The sequence below is a fragment of the Mesoplodon bidens genome (genome assembly GCF_964165515.1).
Source record: "Mesoplodon bidens genome assembly, chromosome: 1".
In the NCBI taxonomy this organism is placed as follows: Eukaryota; Metazoa; Chordata; class Mammalia; order Artiodactyla; family Ziphiidae; genus Mesoplodon; species Mesoplodon bidens.
The window spans coordinates 10,207,753-10,225,595 of record NC_138176.1 but is presented as its reverse complement, the minus strand read 5'-3'; the positions used below and the strand labels follow the sequence as shown (position 1 = coordinate 10,225,595).

General features: G+C 40.1%; 1 protein-coding gene across 6 annotated transcripts in view; it reads right to left on the bottom strand.

The window, feature by feature from the left end:
• ATE1 (arginyltransferase 1) overlaps positions 1–16,399 on the bottom strand; it is a 163,849-nt gene extending 147,450 nt beyond the window's left edge. For 2 of the 6 annotated variants that reach the window (XM_081221005.1, XM_081221004.1), the window contains exons 1-5: positions 16,050–16,397; positions 13,378–13,441; positions 10,471–10,533; positions 5,954–6,057; positions 3,734–3,988 (exon numbers count right to left, since the gene is read on the bottom strand). In XM_081221005.1, the coding sequence (XP_081077131.1) occupies positions 3,734–3,988; positions 5,954–6,057; positions 10,471–10,533; positions 13,378–13,441; positions 16,050–16,134 (571 nt within the window). In that variant the 5' untranslated portion in view covers positions 16,135–16,397. Of the gene's footprint in view, positions 1–3,733; positions 3,989–5,953; positions 6,058–10,470; positions 10,534–13,377; positions 13,442–15,570; positions 15,757–16,049 lie in introns of those variants that run through there. The other 4 variants (XM_081221003.1, XM_081221002.1, XM_081221001.1 and 1 more) reach the window with 4 other exon arrangements.
• Positions 16,400–17,843: the final 1,444 nt, after the last annotated feature.

Sequence of the window (17,843 nt, the reverse complement as noted above, 5' to 3'; positions counted from 1 at the left end):
AGAGAACCAAAGCAGCCAAAAGTAAATAAATAAAATAAATTTATTAAAAAAACATTACGTATAAATATATATAATTAAAATACTTAGGAAACAACCTGGAAAGAAATATATCACCATATTAACAGTCATTTTACTTGGGTTTAGAAATTTTAAAAAAGGACTTCCCTCCTTTTTTTTTGTAGTGTTCTCTTTTCTCCAATTTTTCTAACACTAAACATAACTTTGTAATATTTTTAAAAGCCACTAATTAAATAAAGAAAAACGCTTTTTTTTTAAATTTAGGATCCTGAAACAGTATTCACAAATCATATAAAAGTCAATTTTACAGAGAAGAAAATTAAGATGTAGAGTGTTAAGGGACTTGTCAGAGACCAAGACCTGGTCAAAAGAAACTAATTTGATGAGAAAACATTGATAGTGAGACCATATTATAATACAACTTCACTACATGTTTTCCAACTAAAAACAAAATTTACCTATTAAAAAAAAAACTTTGAATAAGTCTAATAAACCAGTAACAAAAACTAATTCCATAATTAGCCATCACTGTGTTGCCTTAGAGAATTAATTTTCTTTGGCCAGGGAATGCGTCTTTTCTCAAATTTGTCCTGAGAGGCACAACAGCCTATTGGTCGAGAGCACATACGCTGACATGGGCTACCTGAGGTGAGCTCTGTCACACCTGGCTAGATGACCCTGGGCAAGTTTCTTTGTCTGTACAAGAAAGATAATAACCAGTCCTAACGGTGGAGTTCCTAAGGATTAAATGTGTTAATGCATGTGCAGCTCATAAAACTGTATCCACTGTTCAATTAAGGGTCATCTATTTTTTGGTACAGATGAACCTATTTGCAGGGCAGGAATAGAGACACAGACGTAGAGAACAGACATGTGGACACAGTGGGGGGAAGGGGAGGGTGGGACGAATTGGGAGATTAGGATTGACATATATACACTACCATGCGTAAAACAGATATCGGGAACATGCTATAATGCACAGGAAGCTCAGCTCGGTGCTCTGTGATGACCTAGATGGGTGGAATGGTGTGTGGAGTGGGAGGGAGGTCCAAGAGGGAAGGGGATGTAGGTATACATATAGCTGATTCACTTCATTGCACAGCAAAAACTAACACAACACTGTAAAGCAATTACACTCCAATTTAAAAAATGGGTCATCTATTTTTATTAGCTATTATATGTATCACCAATACCTAAAACAATGTTTCATTTCACCTATCAACATCCCGTAAATAGTAATAAGGAAAAATACCTGCATTTTCTAACAGTTACTCAAAATTACATTCCTACCCAAGTTTTAAAATTATGAACAAATTATAAAACTATCTAGAGTGAACTGAGAAACAACTTTTCAGTATTTTAATGAAAGACCACCTATGTCATCTTTACACTAATTAATTCATTGGACTAAGCAATCCTTACCATGATTGTTTCACACGATATTTATGTACTGTCACACTGCAAACTGCAGTGGGCAGCAAATTAGGATTTCAGTTTATTTAGGGGATACAGATTTCCCCAAATCAATAAATTCCTTCAGCAGAATGAAAACAGATCATCAGTATAAAATCAGTACACCTGGGACTTCCCTGGTGGCGCAGTGGTTAAGAATCCGCCTGCCAATGCAGGGGACACGGGTTCGATCCCTGGTCCGGGAATATCCTACATGCCGCGGAGCAACTAAGCCCATGCGCCACAACTACTGAGCCTGCACTCTAGAGCCCGCAAGCCACAACTACTGAAGCCCACGTGCCTAGAGCCCGTGCTCTGCAACAAGAGAAACCACCGCAATGAGATACCCACGCACCACAACAAAGAGTAGCCCCCACTCTCCACAACTAGAGAAACCCCACGCAGCAATGAAGACCCAACGCAGCCAAAAATAAATAAATAAAATAAAAGTTAAAAAAAGAAAGACTGAAAAAAAAATTAGAAATTTAAATAACGGATATTCAGCAACATTAAGGAATTTTACTTAGGTGCAATAACAGTATTGTGAATGTTTTTTAAAGTACTTAGTTTTTAGAGATGCATTCTGAAATACAGCATGATACAATGTCTGGAATTTGCTTCAATACAATACTGGAAGAGTAAGAATGGCCATCATTTCAAAAACAAACAAACAAACAAACAAGCTCATAGAAAAAGGGATCAGACTGGATGAAGGCAAGTCAACAGGTATAAATTTCCAGCTGTAAGATAAATATCACTACCTGAGATGTAATGTACAACATGAAAAATATAATGAACATGGCCGTATGCTATAGATGAAAGCTGTTCAGAGAATAAATCCTGAGTTCTCTTCATAAGAAAAAATTTTTTTTTCTATTTCTTTAATTTTGTACCCATCTGAGATGATGGATATTCACTAAACTTATTGTGAGAATCACTTCACGATGTAAGTCAGATCATTATGCCATACACCTTAAAACTTATACAGTGCCGTATGTCAATTATAACTCACTAAAACTAGAAGAAAAAAAGAGTGGACATCATGAGTCAATAGTTGTTTCAAATGAGGGGAGGGTACCTGGAAATCCATTACAATATTCAGTCTACATTTGTCTCCGAAATTCTCCAAAATGAAGGTTTTTCAAATTTTATAAACTATAAGTAATTTTTACAATAAAAAATAAAAATAGTAAAGAAACTGACCGACCCTAATGCCCAAGAGAGTAAGAGTTGAAAGAAATTATCTAAACCATTCAAAATATTTTATTGGACTATTCTTATCAATTAGGATATAATCTCGGACGAACAATTTAAACGCCATGAGATCTTTAGATTAAAAAAAACTATTCAGTAAAAACGCAAGTTTTCTGTGCTTTAACACATGTAACTTATAATTTAAACAAAAAACTAAAATAATATTAAAAAATCTCTCCCTTGGATTATTTTGTATAAATAAATATAAGAACAAACTCAAGAACTGAAGCATAATAACTATGCAAATTGACATTTAATGAAATAATGTTGAAAGAGTCATACATACGTGCACACATATATATAATAAATCCATTTAACGCTGGATAAATTTTCTAATTTTCTAAGCCTAATTCTTTTTAAGTGATAATACAGAAAGAAGACTCACCTTATTAAAGGTGAGATTAAATATCAAAATGTGGAATTTTTTTTTTTTTTTTGGCTGAGCAGCTTGCAGAATCTCAGTTCCCCAACCAGGGACTGAACCTGGGCCACGGCAATGAAAGCCTGGAATCCTAACCACTAGGCCTGCCAAGGAACTCCCTGGAAATTTTTCTTTTTAATCTGGAAGTTTTCAAACTAAAATTAATTTTGATTGCATAAAGAAATCTAATGATAAAGTGAAGAATTTCACAATGTCTATATTTCGGACATAATATCTAAAACTTTGTCTCATTTAACACTAAAAATAAAAATGTTTAGCACCATACCCTCTCACTGACAAAAAATTTTATTCTCAAACCTCTAAGGCCTTAAGGTAGTAAAAAGAAATGGAACTCTTTTAAAATGTCTGTGTTAGGGGATAATAAGGCTATTATTTCAGGTTTTTTAAACAATTTGTTCACCTAAATCCAGGTAATAATAAGGTATATAAAACGGTGATCTATTTTACAGATTTCATGAGTAATTCACTTTTTTAGCTCATGAGAGCGCCCAGGGATTACAATGTCTCAAGCACAAAGAAAATCATTTAATACGACTTTAATATGGCCTGATAACAAACTTTCAATACCTGGCTGAGGAACTGTATGCACTTTTACTGAATGTGATGGTTCACCAGAGTCCAACTTCTCTTCCATATCTTGTGACTGGATTAATTCATTAGATTCTTCCCTCTTTGAGCTCTTTTCTTTCTCCTTCTCTTCACTCTTTAAGCTCTCTTTGAGGTCATCACTGAGCGTTTTAAGGTCACACTGTATATCCAATTTATTTATTAATGCAAAGTCACTGGCAACGGCATCCTCCATGGTGGGCTCCATGGGCTCATCTATAAATCAAAAGAGATCAAAGTCCATCAGCCAGGCCATTTGACACAATCAAAATACACACAGGAAAAAAAAGCCCCCTTTTATCCAATGTGGCAGAGACGACTGCGTGTCCACCAGATCCATTCTCCCATCTTCCAAGGTCAGGGCTGCAGTTAAGACTGTGGCACCCTGGCAAGGGAGCGTGCCAGTCCCTTCACAAGGTGTAATCAAGCTCTCGCCAATGGAACAGAACCAAACTGACATGTTCAATTTTGCCTCACTTGTTTTAAAGGAAATTTGTAACCCTGAACTTCTACCCTTTCCCCTCCCCACTGGCTCGATTAGTAAAAACCAGAGCGACCTTGAAAATCACATGTTGAAGAGAATCTCAGAATGGTGGGGGGTGGGGGGCTGGGGAGCAGGGCTGCAGGCCGACCTGGAACACCCACACTGGACTGTTATGTGAGGAAAGAAACAGACTTCTATCATTTTTTAGTCGTTGCATTTTGGTGTCTCTTTGTTACAGCTGTTTAGTCTCTTACCCTAATGAGTACATCACTCCTATGATTGGGTGCAGACATAAATAATTCAGAAGCGTACAACAAGTCAAATAAAAAACCAAATGTAAAAGCTACATAAAAAAACAGGCAATCCTCAATTTACAAATGGACAGCATCCTCAAAACTTATCTAAGTATTAATTTTTGAAACTCAGAACATGATTCCCGGCTGCTGAAAAAAATTGCATAATGACTAACCACGAAAATCTGTTTAACCTTTAAGGTTATATACTGACAACACTAAACAGAGTTACACCAAAATTCTGATGTTTCCAATATGACCCAGAGCCTTCTGGCCTCTTTGTTGCCAAGTCTGCTCCAAGTTGTCCTGAATTCTGCTCTGTTAAGGACAGTGCATGAGGGCAAAGAACAAACCTGTTTTGCTGGCCACTGTATCTCCAGTGCTTAAAAGAGGGACTAGAACATCGCAGGCATTCAAAACATACTTGGGGAATGAATTAACAAGCTAAGACAGGGGTGGGAGGCTCCCAGAGTTAGGCATTTCCTATGGCAGAAGTGAGAAAGAGCTCTAAGAATGGGTGGCATTCCCAATGCTTATGGTCATGTATTAGGTAGTACCTATAGGAAAACATTAAAAAAAAAAAAAAAGGCAGCAAAAACACTGAAAAAGCAAAGTATCTGTAACCCAAGTTAATTAAATGTTACTAATGATCTTTTAGGAAATTCACTCACAATTCAGAATTCATCAGAAAATAAGAGACAACTTCAGGTAATATAATTTACTAAAAACCTTACTCAAACATGGAAACTCTGAGCTTCACTCAGCATTGTGATTATGCAATCTTGTGTGAGTTGCAGATAAGCATCTATTTCTCCAGAGACAGTATCACTTTCTACTTACTTCATAAGGATATTATTAGGATCAAGTAAAATTAAGAGTTCTCGAAGAACTGTGAAAACTAAAATTTCAATAAACTCCAGGAAATCACATCTTTAAAATGGTCCTTTCGGGCTTCCCTGGTGGCGCAGTGATTGAGAGTCTGCCTGCCGATGCAGGGGACATGGGTTCGTGCCCTGGTCCGGGAAGATCCCACATGCCGCGGAGCAGCTGGGCCCGTGAGCCATGGCCGCTGAGCCTGTGCGTTCGGAGCCTGTGCTCCGCAACGGGAGAGATCACAACAGTGAGAGGCCCGCGTACCACAAAAAAAATAATAAAAAATAAATAAAATGGTCCTTTCTTCTTCCCAAGCTAGACTTTCCCTGGCATATATTCCCCATATCCTTGATTTGGGGGCCAGTGGTAACAGTAACAGCAGTGCTAAGAGCAGTCATCATCATCAGAGTAACAGTAGTACCTGACTGTATTGGACCTCCTTCCCCTATCTAAGAAATGACTGAAAGTGAGAACCTTGGAAAGAAACATCTATTTAAGGTAAACAGTTTTTAGACCCCCATCTCATCTTACCCTGACAATTTCCTTTTGAAATTTCCCCTTTAGCCAGAAATTTCAACATTTTTTTCAAAACCTTCTTGTGAGATTTTGATGGCTGAAACTGTAAAGGTCGGCACCTAGGAAAGCAAAATAAATATTTAAAAAGTGAACTCAAACTGTGAAGAAATAAAATCAGTTCTGAATAATAGGACAGGGTTTAATGTAGCCTCTAATCCCACCCCAAATCTCACAAAAATACAGTTAAAGGATTATTAAAAAAAGACATATACCACTAGGAAAAAAAATAATGGGAAAAATGTTGGAAGCTAGAAAGCAGATGTACAAGTGATAGCTGACTTAGCAGACCAAAGAAAAGTTGAATCCTAAGCCAAAACTGGGAAAAGCCAAAAAAATATCCAATTTTCTCTACATTACCCCTAAAAGTCTCAGGGATTGGCCATACCTGATACCCTGGGAGATAAGAGTGAAAATAGGAAGAGTCCTTGAAAGTCTGTTCTGGAGGCGATTTATATATCTGATACTCTCCCCCACTCTGCACATATGACTCTCTACACAACCCAGCAGAAAACTGCAAACTTTTCAGAAAAGGGAAAAATAAGGCCTCTTAGTCGAGGGATACAGGCACAGCTGAAAAGAATGGAAGTGTACTGCAAACAGTAAGCGTAAACGGAAGTATACATGCTGAATGTTGAGACCTCCAAGACCCAGTTCTCCAACCCAGCCCCAGAACATCAGTAGATGATACTTTCTTTCCAGAATGTGATCAGAACTAAAAATACTGACCTCAGAGATTCTCCCAAAGAACAGGCTAGCCAGATCACCCTACTTAAAGCCCACAGTAAACGAGACCCACCAGGGTACATAAAATTTCCAATGGGACACTGGAAGGTTGGAATCACCAGACACTCGAGGAGGGCCTCTAAAACAAAGATAGGTGCCAAAAACCTGGAGAAAGTAACTTGGGAGGATAGAGACATACAGTATATAGGAAGAAGGGAATCTCAAAAAATTTAAGAGTCCAAGAACAAAAATCCCTCTTAGAAGTAAAAATATAATAAGATATAAGAAGAAATTAAAAGTTAAATAGAAGACAGAAGACTTGGAAAATAAAGGTGAGGAAATCTCCCAAAAGACATGGAAAACTGAAGAGAAAAAAAAATTAGAGTACCAGTCTAAAAGTTCCAATGTCTGAATAAAGACATTAGAGAAGAGAACGAGGTTAATGGAAAGGAGAGGATCAATAAAATAATACAAGAAAATTTCCCTGAACTGAAGGACATGATGGGAGGAGCCCCTAGATGAGAAGGGTCCCTCAAGTCCATATGCAATGAATGAGAACAGACTCACTGCCAAACTTACTATGAAACATCAGAACTCTGAAGACAAAAAAACTTCCAAAGAGAAAGAACATGTTTTGGACAAAGGAACAAGAATCAGAATGTCAATGGACTGCTCAACAGCAGTAAGACAACAATGGAGCAAAGCTTTCAAAATTCTAAAGGAAAATGATTTTCAATCTACACTTCTGTTCCTAGCTAAACTGTAAGTTAAGTTTGAGTAGTCAATGAAAACATTTTCAGACAGTCTCAAAAAATTTACCTCTTATGCACTTTTTCTCAAGAAGCTATAAGAAGACGTGCTTCACTAAAATGAAGGAATAATAAATACAAGAAAGAGGGTAGAAGAGATAAGATCCAAATCAAGACCCAAAGAGAATCCTCTAGATGACAGTAAAAAAGAGATCCTAGGATGACAGTGATGCATCAGGCATAGAGGCAACCTGTCCAGATCATAGCAGGTCAGAAGATTCCACAAGAGATTTTCATCAAGAAGATAAAAATGACAGAGTACCTGAAGCATCTAAACATACCAAGAGGAAATTTACACCTCTTAGGGAGCATTTTTAGATAAACTGGTAATAGGAACCTAAAAGACTACGCAAACAAAAATGGCAATAATCAACACCAGGAAAGTAAAAACATGTGCAGGAAAGAGAAAGTAATCATGGACTACTACATGGCTGAGCTGTGAAGCTTACTTACACAGCCATAATGAGGTGACTACATCTATCCAAAATGATAATATTTCTAATTTGGGAAGTTTGGGACGAGGACAAATGGGAGCTTGAATGTGACAGGGGAAGAGGGGTGAAATAAAGTTAAATCCTTATCTTTCAAAGAGAGAAGCCCAGAGATAATGAAGAAGACCAATTTTTTAAAAATCAAGTATTATAATTATATAAGCATGTCACTTAAAGATAGAGGTGAAAATCCAGAAGAATCAGTTAAATGATTTGAAAGTGACTGCACCGGGAAAACAGAAAATGAGACAGGCGGGAGGGTTTCAGAGGACTGCTATTTTGCAGAATAAGCTTTATAGAACTATTTGATTCTTTAAATTGTTAGCATATGCAATATTGATAAAAATTAAAATTAAAAAAAAAAATTCATAGACGGGGAAGTTCATCCTCATTTTTACTCACATACTGGACAGGTCCTAGCAGCTGCCTAACAAGAAGCTAAGTTGTAGGCTAGACCACCTTGCCTTTACATAAGGCCTCACTGCAACTACTGTAGTAAACAATGTAAAATAACCAAAAGAATATGCAAAATGACTCCAGAAGATCAACATATAAAATAAAGTTGTATAAAGAATAACAATTAGGGACTTCCCTGGTGGTCCAGTGGTTAAGACTCTGTGCTCCCAATGCAGGGAGCCTGGGTTCGATCCCTGGTCAGGAAACTAGATCCCACATGCCACAACTAAAGATCCCGCCAGTACTCAGCAACGAAGATCCCGCATGCCGCAACTAAGACCCGGGACAGCCAAATAAATAAATAAATATGTTAAAAAAAAAAAAAAAAGCTTACACTCTTGTCTATATTGTTTAAAAAAAAAAGCACAACAATTCGGGAAATGTTTGATTCCATGTAAAATTATAAAATGCAAAAAGAAAGTCACATTTTATAATTACTTTCTCTTGCAATGTTAATTGAATCCCTTTTTTTTTTTTTTTTTTTTGCCTTACGCGGGCCTCTCACTGTTGTGGCCTCTCCCGTTGCGGAGCACAGGCTCCGGACGCGCAGGCCCAGCGGCCATGGCTCACGGGCCCAGCCGCTCCGCGGCATGTGGGATCCTCCCGGACCGGTGCACGAACCCGTGTCCCCTGCATCGGCAGGCGGACTCTCAACCACTGCGCCACCAGGGAAGCCCTGAATCCCTTTTCATAAAGGCAACATACCTGGAATAGTGCTCTGTATGAGACAGGCACCCAGTAAATTATAAATGCTTTTATCTTTTTCTTTAACCCACTGAAATTGGCCTTTTCTGAATAGAGATTCTAAGGGTTCAGGCCAATCAATTTCAGACTTATTTCAACAAAATCCTAGCCATAATCCGATAATAAATTGTTACCGGAAGGAAAATGACTTCTGTCTTTGAAGACATCACCACTTCATAAACACTAAAGCTGAAAAAGCTACTCTGTCATTTTATACTAAATGAGATGCTGTCAGCAAACCAGACATCCATCTTTTCTCCTTATTGTACCAGTCCTTTGACCAATTACGTAAGAGAAAGGATTCTTAACCAGGAAGCAGTGAATTATTCAAAGTCAGTGATCACCCTAAAACTAATATGTTAGATGTTGCATTATTTTTGTCTATACAGCTCCCTGTCTTGTTTTGTTTTGCTGCAGAGAGGATCTGCAACCGTCAAATTCTCAAAACAGTCTATAACCCCAAAACAAGTTAAGAGTAATTAAGGGGAAAAAAAAAAAAAGAGTAATTAAGAGAGACAGCTGTGGGGACCTGCCAAGCATGATGGACACAACTGTGTTTGCTTTTTTATCTAGAGTATACATACACATTGAAACTGCAGACATATTCACAATGTTAACGTACCTTCCCTATTTTCTACCAGAAGAGGGGAAGAGGGAGGGGAGGAGGAGGGCCTTCATAATCAGAGAAGGGAAAAATCCTCCCATGTTAGGGAGGAGTAAGGGGGGCACAGGGGAAACACAAGATATTAGGAAAAATCAAGCAAACACTCTATAGGAAAACAGACTTTTAGTTCGAGTTTTCCAGTGAAGAAAAGTAGACTCTGAATAGAGGCAGATTAAGTGTCAGCCCTCCTCCCCCTTATATAGGATCCTGTGGCATCGCCTGAATGAAACCAGTGTCAAGTAACACACTAGAGAACTGCAAAGCCATAAGCTAAAGTGATAAAAATTTGATATCTAAAACTAATTTAAGTATTTGTCAATATTCTCCCAATATTTCATGTGTTACTGACTAGATTGCTAAATAGTGCATTCTTTATACCATATTTATATCTAAACCAAACAGTATTATTAAAAGCTATTGATTGGCACATGGATATAGTACGAGTATGTAGAAAAAAACTTTTTTGCTTTTCTTTATGAAAAATGTCTACCTAGACAGAAATAGACACTTTAAAAAGCAAGATTCTACTAAAAAATTATACACAATCTTCATATTAATAGAATATATATTAATCGAAATTCTTACCTTATTGTGTACTGAGGACAACATGTTTGATTCATGACAGGTTTGTACACATATTTCCCACTTCTAAAATTATAAAATAGTTTTGTTAAGTTTGTACACATTTCTCATATGTAGCAAAGTAGATTAGTACAGGAGTACAAAATTAATTAGGGTAAAAATCTAATCAACAGTGTAAAAACATTTAGGTTTAGTTACTTTTCATAAGCTAAATGATCTTGCAACGTGGGTATACCAAGGACCAGAGTCCAGGTTTTTCTTTTCCGAACGTACTCCACGGTTAATCACCTCAATTACCCTCTCATCTGCATCTGCAGTCCCTCCCATGACTCCATCTACCACCCACCCTCAAGAGCAAAAGGGCAGTCAGAGAAAACTGCCCAGGATGCTGTGGGACTGATGTGTGCTGCTGCCTATGACATCCACACTTGGGGGCTCCATGGGCACCAGCACGATGAACCCCCAAACCAATCTAATCCTTTCCATGCCTTCTGGATCTCAGTTAATGCAAAGTCATAAATTTACGAGCCGAATTTTGTCCAGATTTAAATGTGCCCTAACCCAATCTGACTGGTATCCTTATCAGAAAAGGAAATTGGACATAAAAAGGAACAATAAACAAAACACTAGGGATACACACACAAAGAGAAAACAAAACACTAGGGATGCACACACAAAGAGAAAGGACCATGTGAGGACACAAGAAGGCAGCCAGGTGCAAACCAAGGAGAGAGGCCTCAGGAAAAACCAAAGCTGTAGAGACCTGGATTTTGGACTTCCGGCCTCCAGAACTGTGAGGAAATAAATTTCTCTTGCTCAAGCTGCCCAACCTGTGGTATTTTGTCATGGCAGCTCTAGCAAACACACATGAATTCAGTTCCCGAGCCGAAAACCTGGGAGTCCTCCTAGACTCTTCCCTCTAATGCACCTCCATATCCTGCCAGCAAGCGATCTACTTCCAAAATGTCTCAGAAATGTGTCTTATGATCCATCCGATCCATCTCCTGATATACAGTCACTGCTACTGACCATGATGACAGCGGTCCTCACCATCTCACATATAGACACCGCAATAATCTCTGGAACTAATGTTCCTGCCTTCAGAATCACCCGCTCAGACACCTCTCTGCTATCTGAATGATCATTTCCAAATCCCAAATTCCATCCCTTTTCTCTCTGACATAAAAGCCTTCAATAGCTCCCCTGTACTGTTAAAAAAAAAACACAAAATCTCCTTATCATGGCACACGAAGTCTTTCAGCATCTGACCTATATCTATCTACATTTTGGGCCTCATTATTATGTTTAAGGAAAGCTGTGAAGTTTCATTTACTGTGCTCAATCCCATGACTTCTGGGGAGTATTGGCACAGGGCACTTAATATTGCTCATACTTATGTAAAGAAACTTACCTAATAGTTATTCTAAAATCATCTACATAAAAATAGCTGCCAAAAAAACTCAGCTATCAAAGGCAATGTGTGGACCTTAAGGGAATCCTGATTCAAATAAACCAACTATAAAAAATTGTTTTGAGACGAGCAGAAAATCTAATCAAAACTAGGTAACTGGCGACATCAAATAATTATTATTAAATTTGGAAAGTATGGTAATGCTATTGTGGAGACGTTAAGAAAGAAAATCCTTCTTAGAAACACATACTTAATACAGGTATAATGACATGATATCTGCAATTTGGTTTAAATAACTTTGTGGGAGGAGGGGAAGGGGGTAGTGTCTTATTCTGCTGGAGCTGCTGTAACAAAATGCCACAGAGGGGACTTCCCTGGTGGTCCAGTGGTTAAGACTTCGCTTTCCAATGCAGGGGGTGTGGGTTTGATCCCTGGTCAGGGAACTAAGATCCCACATGCCTTAGGGCCAAAAAAACAAACACTAAACAAGAGCAATATTGTAACAAATTCAATAAAGACTTTAAAAAAATGCCATAGACTGAGTGGCTTATAAACAACAGAAATTTATTCCTCGTAGTTTTGGAGGCTGGGAGGTCCAAGATCAAGGTGCCAGCAGATTTAATGTAGGGTGAAGACAAGCTTCCTGGTTCATCTTTTCTGTGTCCTCACATAGCATAAGGGGCAAGGGAGCTCTCTGTGGCCTCTTTTATAAGGGCACTAGAATCCCATTCATAATCCCATCCATCGTCATGACCTAATCACCTCCCAAAGGCCCTACCTCCAAATACCATAAACTGGGAGTTAGGATTTAACATATGAACTTTGGGGACGGGACACCAACGTTCAGTCCATTGAAAGGAGCAAGGAAAATTGATGAAACAAGATTGGCAAAATGTTAACAACTGTTGAAGCTTGGTGATAGGTATGTGAGGTTCATTATAACGTTCTCTCTACATGTGTGAAATTTTCCTAATAAACACCCTTAAAAGGAGAAAGAAATCTCTACACACAAAATATAATAAAAATTTTCTTAAACCTCTTTCCAACAACAAGAAAACATTTTAAAGGCAAATAATATTTTTCAATTATAAGAAGAACTTGAGTAATTTCAGAAGTATCTTTGGGACTTCCCTGGTGGCAGAGTGGTTAAGAATCCACCTGCCAAGGAAGGGGACACAGGTTCGAGCCCTGGTCTGGGAAGATCTCCCAGGCCGCGGAGCAACTAAGCCCGTGCGCCACAACTACTGAGCCTGCGCTCTAGAGCCCGCGAGCCACAACTACTGAAGCCCGCGCACCTAGAGCCCATGCTCCGCAACAAGAGAAGCCACAGCAAGGAGAAGCCCGCACACTGCAACGAAGACTAGATCCCGCTCACTGCAACTAGAGAAAGCCTGTGTGCGGCAATGAAGACCCAACACAGCCATGAATGAATGAATCAATGAATAAATAAATAAATATTTTTTTAAAAAAAGAAGTATCTTTGTATTAAGGACCTTTACCTTCGCCATCCTCGGTCTATGAGATCCTGATAATCCTGTACAGTCATGGAATGTGCCCACATGCCTAAAAAATAAGTGCCATGTTAATTACAGCCGGTGGAACTTTTTACTTTTTTAAATCCAAAGAATTATCTTTAAAATATGAAAACTGAAGCAAAAAAAAAAAATCCAGCTCATATTGGAGAAATGAAAGTCTGCACATACTTCATACTTGACACAACACAAATGAAATACATGATGTATTTATCTTAAGTTTAAAAATCAAGCACACAAAGTGATCACAAGCAATTCAGGATTAGTCAACAGTCTCTATGGCATCATAAATTTAGGTCTTCACTGCAATCAAATTACATCACACCTTTAAGTCATAATATCCCCAATAATTTAATAACCTGGTCTCTTTAGAAGAATTAGAAAGCAAATGTTTTCTTGTGCATATAAATTCTCCTGATTTTTATTTGTTTACACCATAGTCTTACACACTGGACAAAAGTATACATACAGCAATATTCCTTTTAAGTATAAAAACTGAAAGTAATCCAAATGCCCAGGAACAGAAAATTGATTACAGGGACTATGATGTTATCAATATAATGAAATAATTATGCAACCATGAAAAAAATGAAGACTATGAGAAAACAATGAATCAATGGTAAAGAAAAGTGAATTTTATTCTTGTAAACAGTAAACTGCATCAGCAGTATGTAAAGATAAAGATAGGCTTGATCGAGCAGGGCGTAGTGAGAAAAGCACAGGCATGTGTACAACAGAAATGTCCAGAAGCCTGGTGGGCACTCATTAACACCCAGTTACTCATGAGGTTCAATTTCCTCATCTGTAAAATAGGTATAATAAAACCTACCTACCCAATAGGTGGGGTGCCCTATAGTAAAGATTATTATTAAAATCGAGATGACAGAAATTTACAGTTATCTAAGTGAAAAGGTTGAAAGTAGGTTTTTTCCACAGAATTTAGAGAACATCTATATTAATCGATTTTCTCTTACTAAAATTACTAGAAAAATAATTAAGGACCTAATATTAATTTTAGACATGTTTAATATAAAGTATTTGTTACATAGATATTATGATCACAATACTAAAATTCTGAAAGAGAGAAGGGAAAAATCTCTAATACCCTAAGGCAACCACTGTCACCATTTGGGTTTTTTTCCTCCCAGAGCTGTAACCATATCACATATGTTATTTGCATACTGCTTATGTTCTCCGTTTAACCCAAGACTCTGTTTTTTCACGTTAACTCATCTTCATCACCGTCACTAATGACTGCGTTATACTACACTCTACCCCCTCTCACCCACAAGATGCACCTAATAAACACTTCTAATTAACGAGTAAACGGACACACCATAATCGCCCAAATCATTCCCCTACGGTAGGACATACATTTGTTTTAATACGAAACCACCCCAATTTACATCTTCATAGACATCCCATTTTCCACAATGCTAGATTATTCTTTAAAATAAGTGTCTACTTTTGCCAAAGCACGACACGGCAGGAAATAAACATGATGTTCTGTTTACAAACAAGAAATCTTCCGAAAGAAAACTGAATCATGGCGGGGAAGGGTACTGTAGGCTGGCTTTGTCGTCGTCATCGAGGTGGGTGGAGAAATGACACGGCACCCAAGCACCTGGTAAAATTTTCAAGCACCTCGGCCAACAGGGCCCCTCGCCAGCAGCGACTACGGTCACTAGTTTCTTCTATATTCTTCCAGAGACATTTTATCCACGGATGCCCGCGCTCGTGTGTTTTCCACACACACCGTTTTCTACACCAACAACACCACCCGACACTCACTGTCCTGCACCCCACGTTTTGCCCTGACCCTCGGGGACACCCTCACAGCAGCATCAGCGCTCCCCAACCGTCTCCTACTGATGATGGACACCTGTTTCCACACTTGGCTACTGCGAGACAATCATTATTTCGCACATCCGAGCACCTGTGCGAAGAATGAGCACCTAGAAGCTTCCCTGCTCAATCAAAGGTGAGGTCCGTTTTTAATTCCGAAAGCCACTGCGCTCAGGGGGAGCCGCGTTCCGCACTCGCTCCACGAGACAGCAGCTGGGCAGGGGCTGGGCGCGTCCCTGCAGCCAGTCGGCCCGGCCCACCGCCGAGCCCCGAGGCCGCGGCGCCTTTCCCCGCCCGCCAGCCCGGCCCGCTCACCATTGGAGCGACTGCCCGACTCGTTCTTGCAATAGCCGCAGCGGTAGAAATCCTGGCCCTCGAAATATTCCACAATGCTGGGCGAAAGCGCGGCCGAGGAAGCCATGGCCCCGGCCCTCCACACGGTACGCAGCCCAGCCCAAAGCCGCCGCCACCCCACAATGCACCGCGCCGCCCGGGCGCCCACAGCCCGGCCCTCGCCCGAACCCCTCCGCGCTGACGCCGCCCGCGCCATCTTAACCTAGGGCAGCCTTCCGCTATTTCCGCTCCTTCTCCGAGAGGGACCACCATCTTCGGTGAGGATAAGACCAAGAAACAGAACGTGAAGGACAACGGTCTGGGAAGAAACGAGTGGGAAAGGGAAGCGGGAGTTGGGGAGCAGGGCCTGGGTGTTCCCTCGCGAGGGCCCGGACGCGGCGGGCGGTGCGGGGGTTTGGACGTAAGGCGGCCGCACCAGCTCCATCGACCGGACCACTCACCGCAGGACGCCTTGCCCTCCTCGGAGTCGCAGTAGCCGCAGTAGTAGCCGGCCTTGAGTCCCTTGTACTCCACCACCGAGGCCATGGCTGCCGCCAGGTCCACGCAAGCCAACCACGCCTCTCGGCGCCCCGGGGCAGACCTCTGCGGAGCGCTGGGGTCCGCGGCGGGGAGGAGTGGAGAGCGAGGCCCGCGCCGCGATGCGTCGCAGCGCCGGGGGGCCCGGTCGTTATTGGGTCCGGGGGCCTCCCTGGATTAGCGTGGATCGTAGTCACGCGCTCTGGCGCCGAGTTCGAGCCAAACCGTTGCGTTACTCCATCGCCAATCCTTCCCACAACTGCGCGTTGATAGCCCTAATTTACAGATAAGGAGACTGAGGCACAGAACTTGTGATCACCCTGTTTTTAGATGCTGCAGGTCTCAGTTCAAAAGTTACCATTTCAGGCCGTTCTAGCCAATTCTAGCTTCTTCCAAACCAGCAAGCACTCAAATGTCCCGTAGGTTCGAGTACACATGCAGGCATTCTGTGGATGGCAGGGTAAGTGAATTGAACACTTCACTCTTTTAAAGGAAACAAGTGTCAGAGCCAGTTGCTGCCTTGTGCCTAGTGCCACCATATCTTAGGACTTTTTTTTTTTTGAATTTTATTTTTTTTATACAGCAGGTTCTTATTAGTTATCCGTTTTATACATATTTGTGTATATATGTCCATCCCAATCTCCCAATTCATCCCACTGTCACCCCACCTCCCGCGACTTTCCTAACTTTTAAAGAGAAACTAGAAATCAGATTTTTTTTAGTAGTTTTTAAATGTTACTTTATTTATTTATTTATATTTTTTATTTATTTATTTATTTTTTTTGCGGTATGCGGGCCTCTCACTGTTGTGGCCTCTCCCGTTGCAGAGCACAGGCTCCGGACGCGCAGTCTCAGCAGCCATGGCTCACGGGCCCAGTCGCTCCACGGCATGTGGGATCCTCCTGGACTGGGGCACGAACCCGTGTCCCCTGCATCGGCAGGCGGACTCTCAACCACGGCGCCACCAGGGAAGCCCCTTAAATGTTACTTTAAAAGAACTTTTTTTAACTGTACAGGCCAAACAACATTTATATAGGCTGAATTCAGCACATGAGCCTCCAATTTGCAACCACTATTTTAAAGGGGATTTCTTAAAGACTAACACTCCTGGAGCAAAGTATAAAAATGAGTAAGTACCTCCAACAAGGTAATATTCCTTATTCTTTAATTCTGTATGCACAGATAATTTAAGCCTGTCTGTCCTTATATTTTTTCCTTTTTTTCCCATCAACAATAAAGCTGATTATCTTTTTATGTTTAAAAAAGTGAAATCATGTAACTTGGAGAAGCAGGTAAACTTTTGAAGTCAGTTTCAACATTCTTGACCCCAAGGTCCACTATGCTGGATATGTGCCTATTTAAGAGGTTTCCTGGTGGCAGAGTGACCTGTTATATTGCTAAGCATCAGCTGTGCCTCACACAATGGGAAAGAACCTAAGGATAGCTATGTAGCATGCCAGAGGACCTTAGATTTATCTAGATTTATCCAGCTCCTCCAATCCTTAGATTTAAAGGCCCCTTACTAGATCTCATTACCCATGTTCTTAAGACAGACCTCATCCATTTTGTTCATTATGACAGATTTGACTATTTCTGGTGCTTTCCTGGACAACAGGAAACAAAGGCCAGAGAAGCCAAATAATTTGCCTAAGATCACACAACTAGTAAGAGACAAATACGTGGGGGAAAAGGTGATAAAAAAATTAATTGAAGAAGAA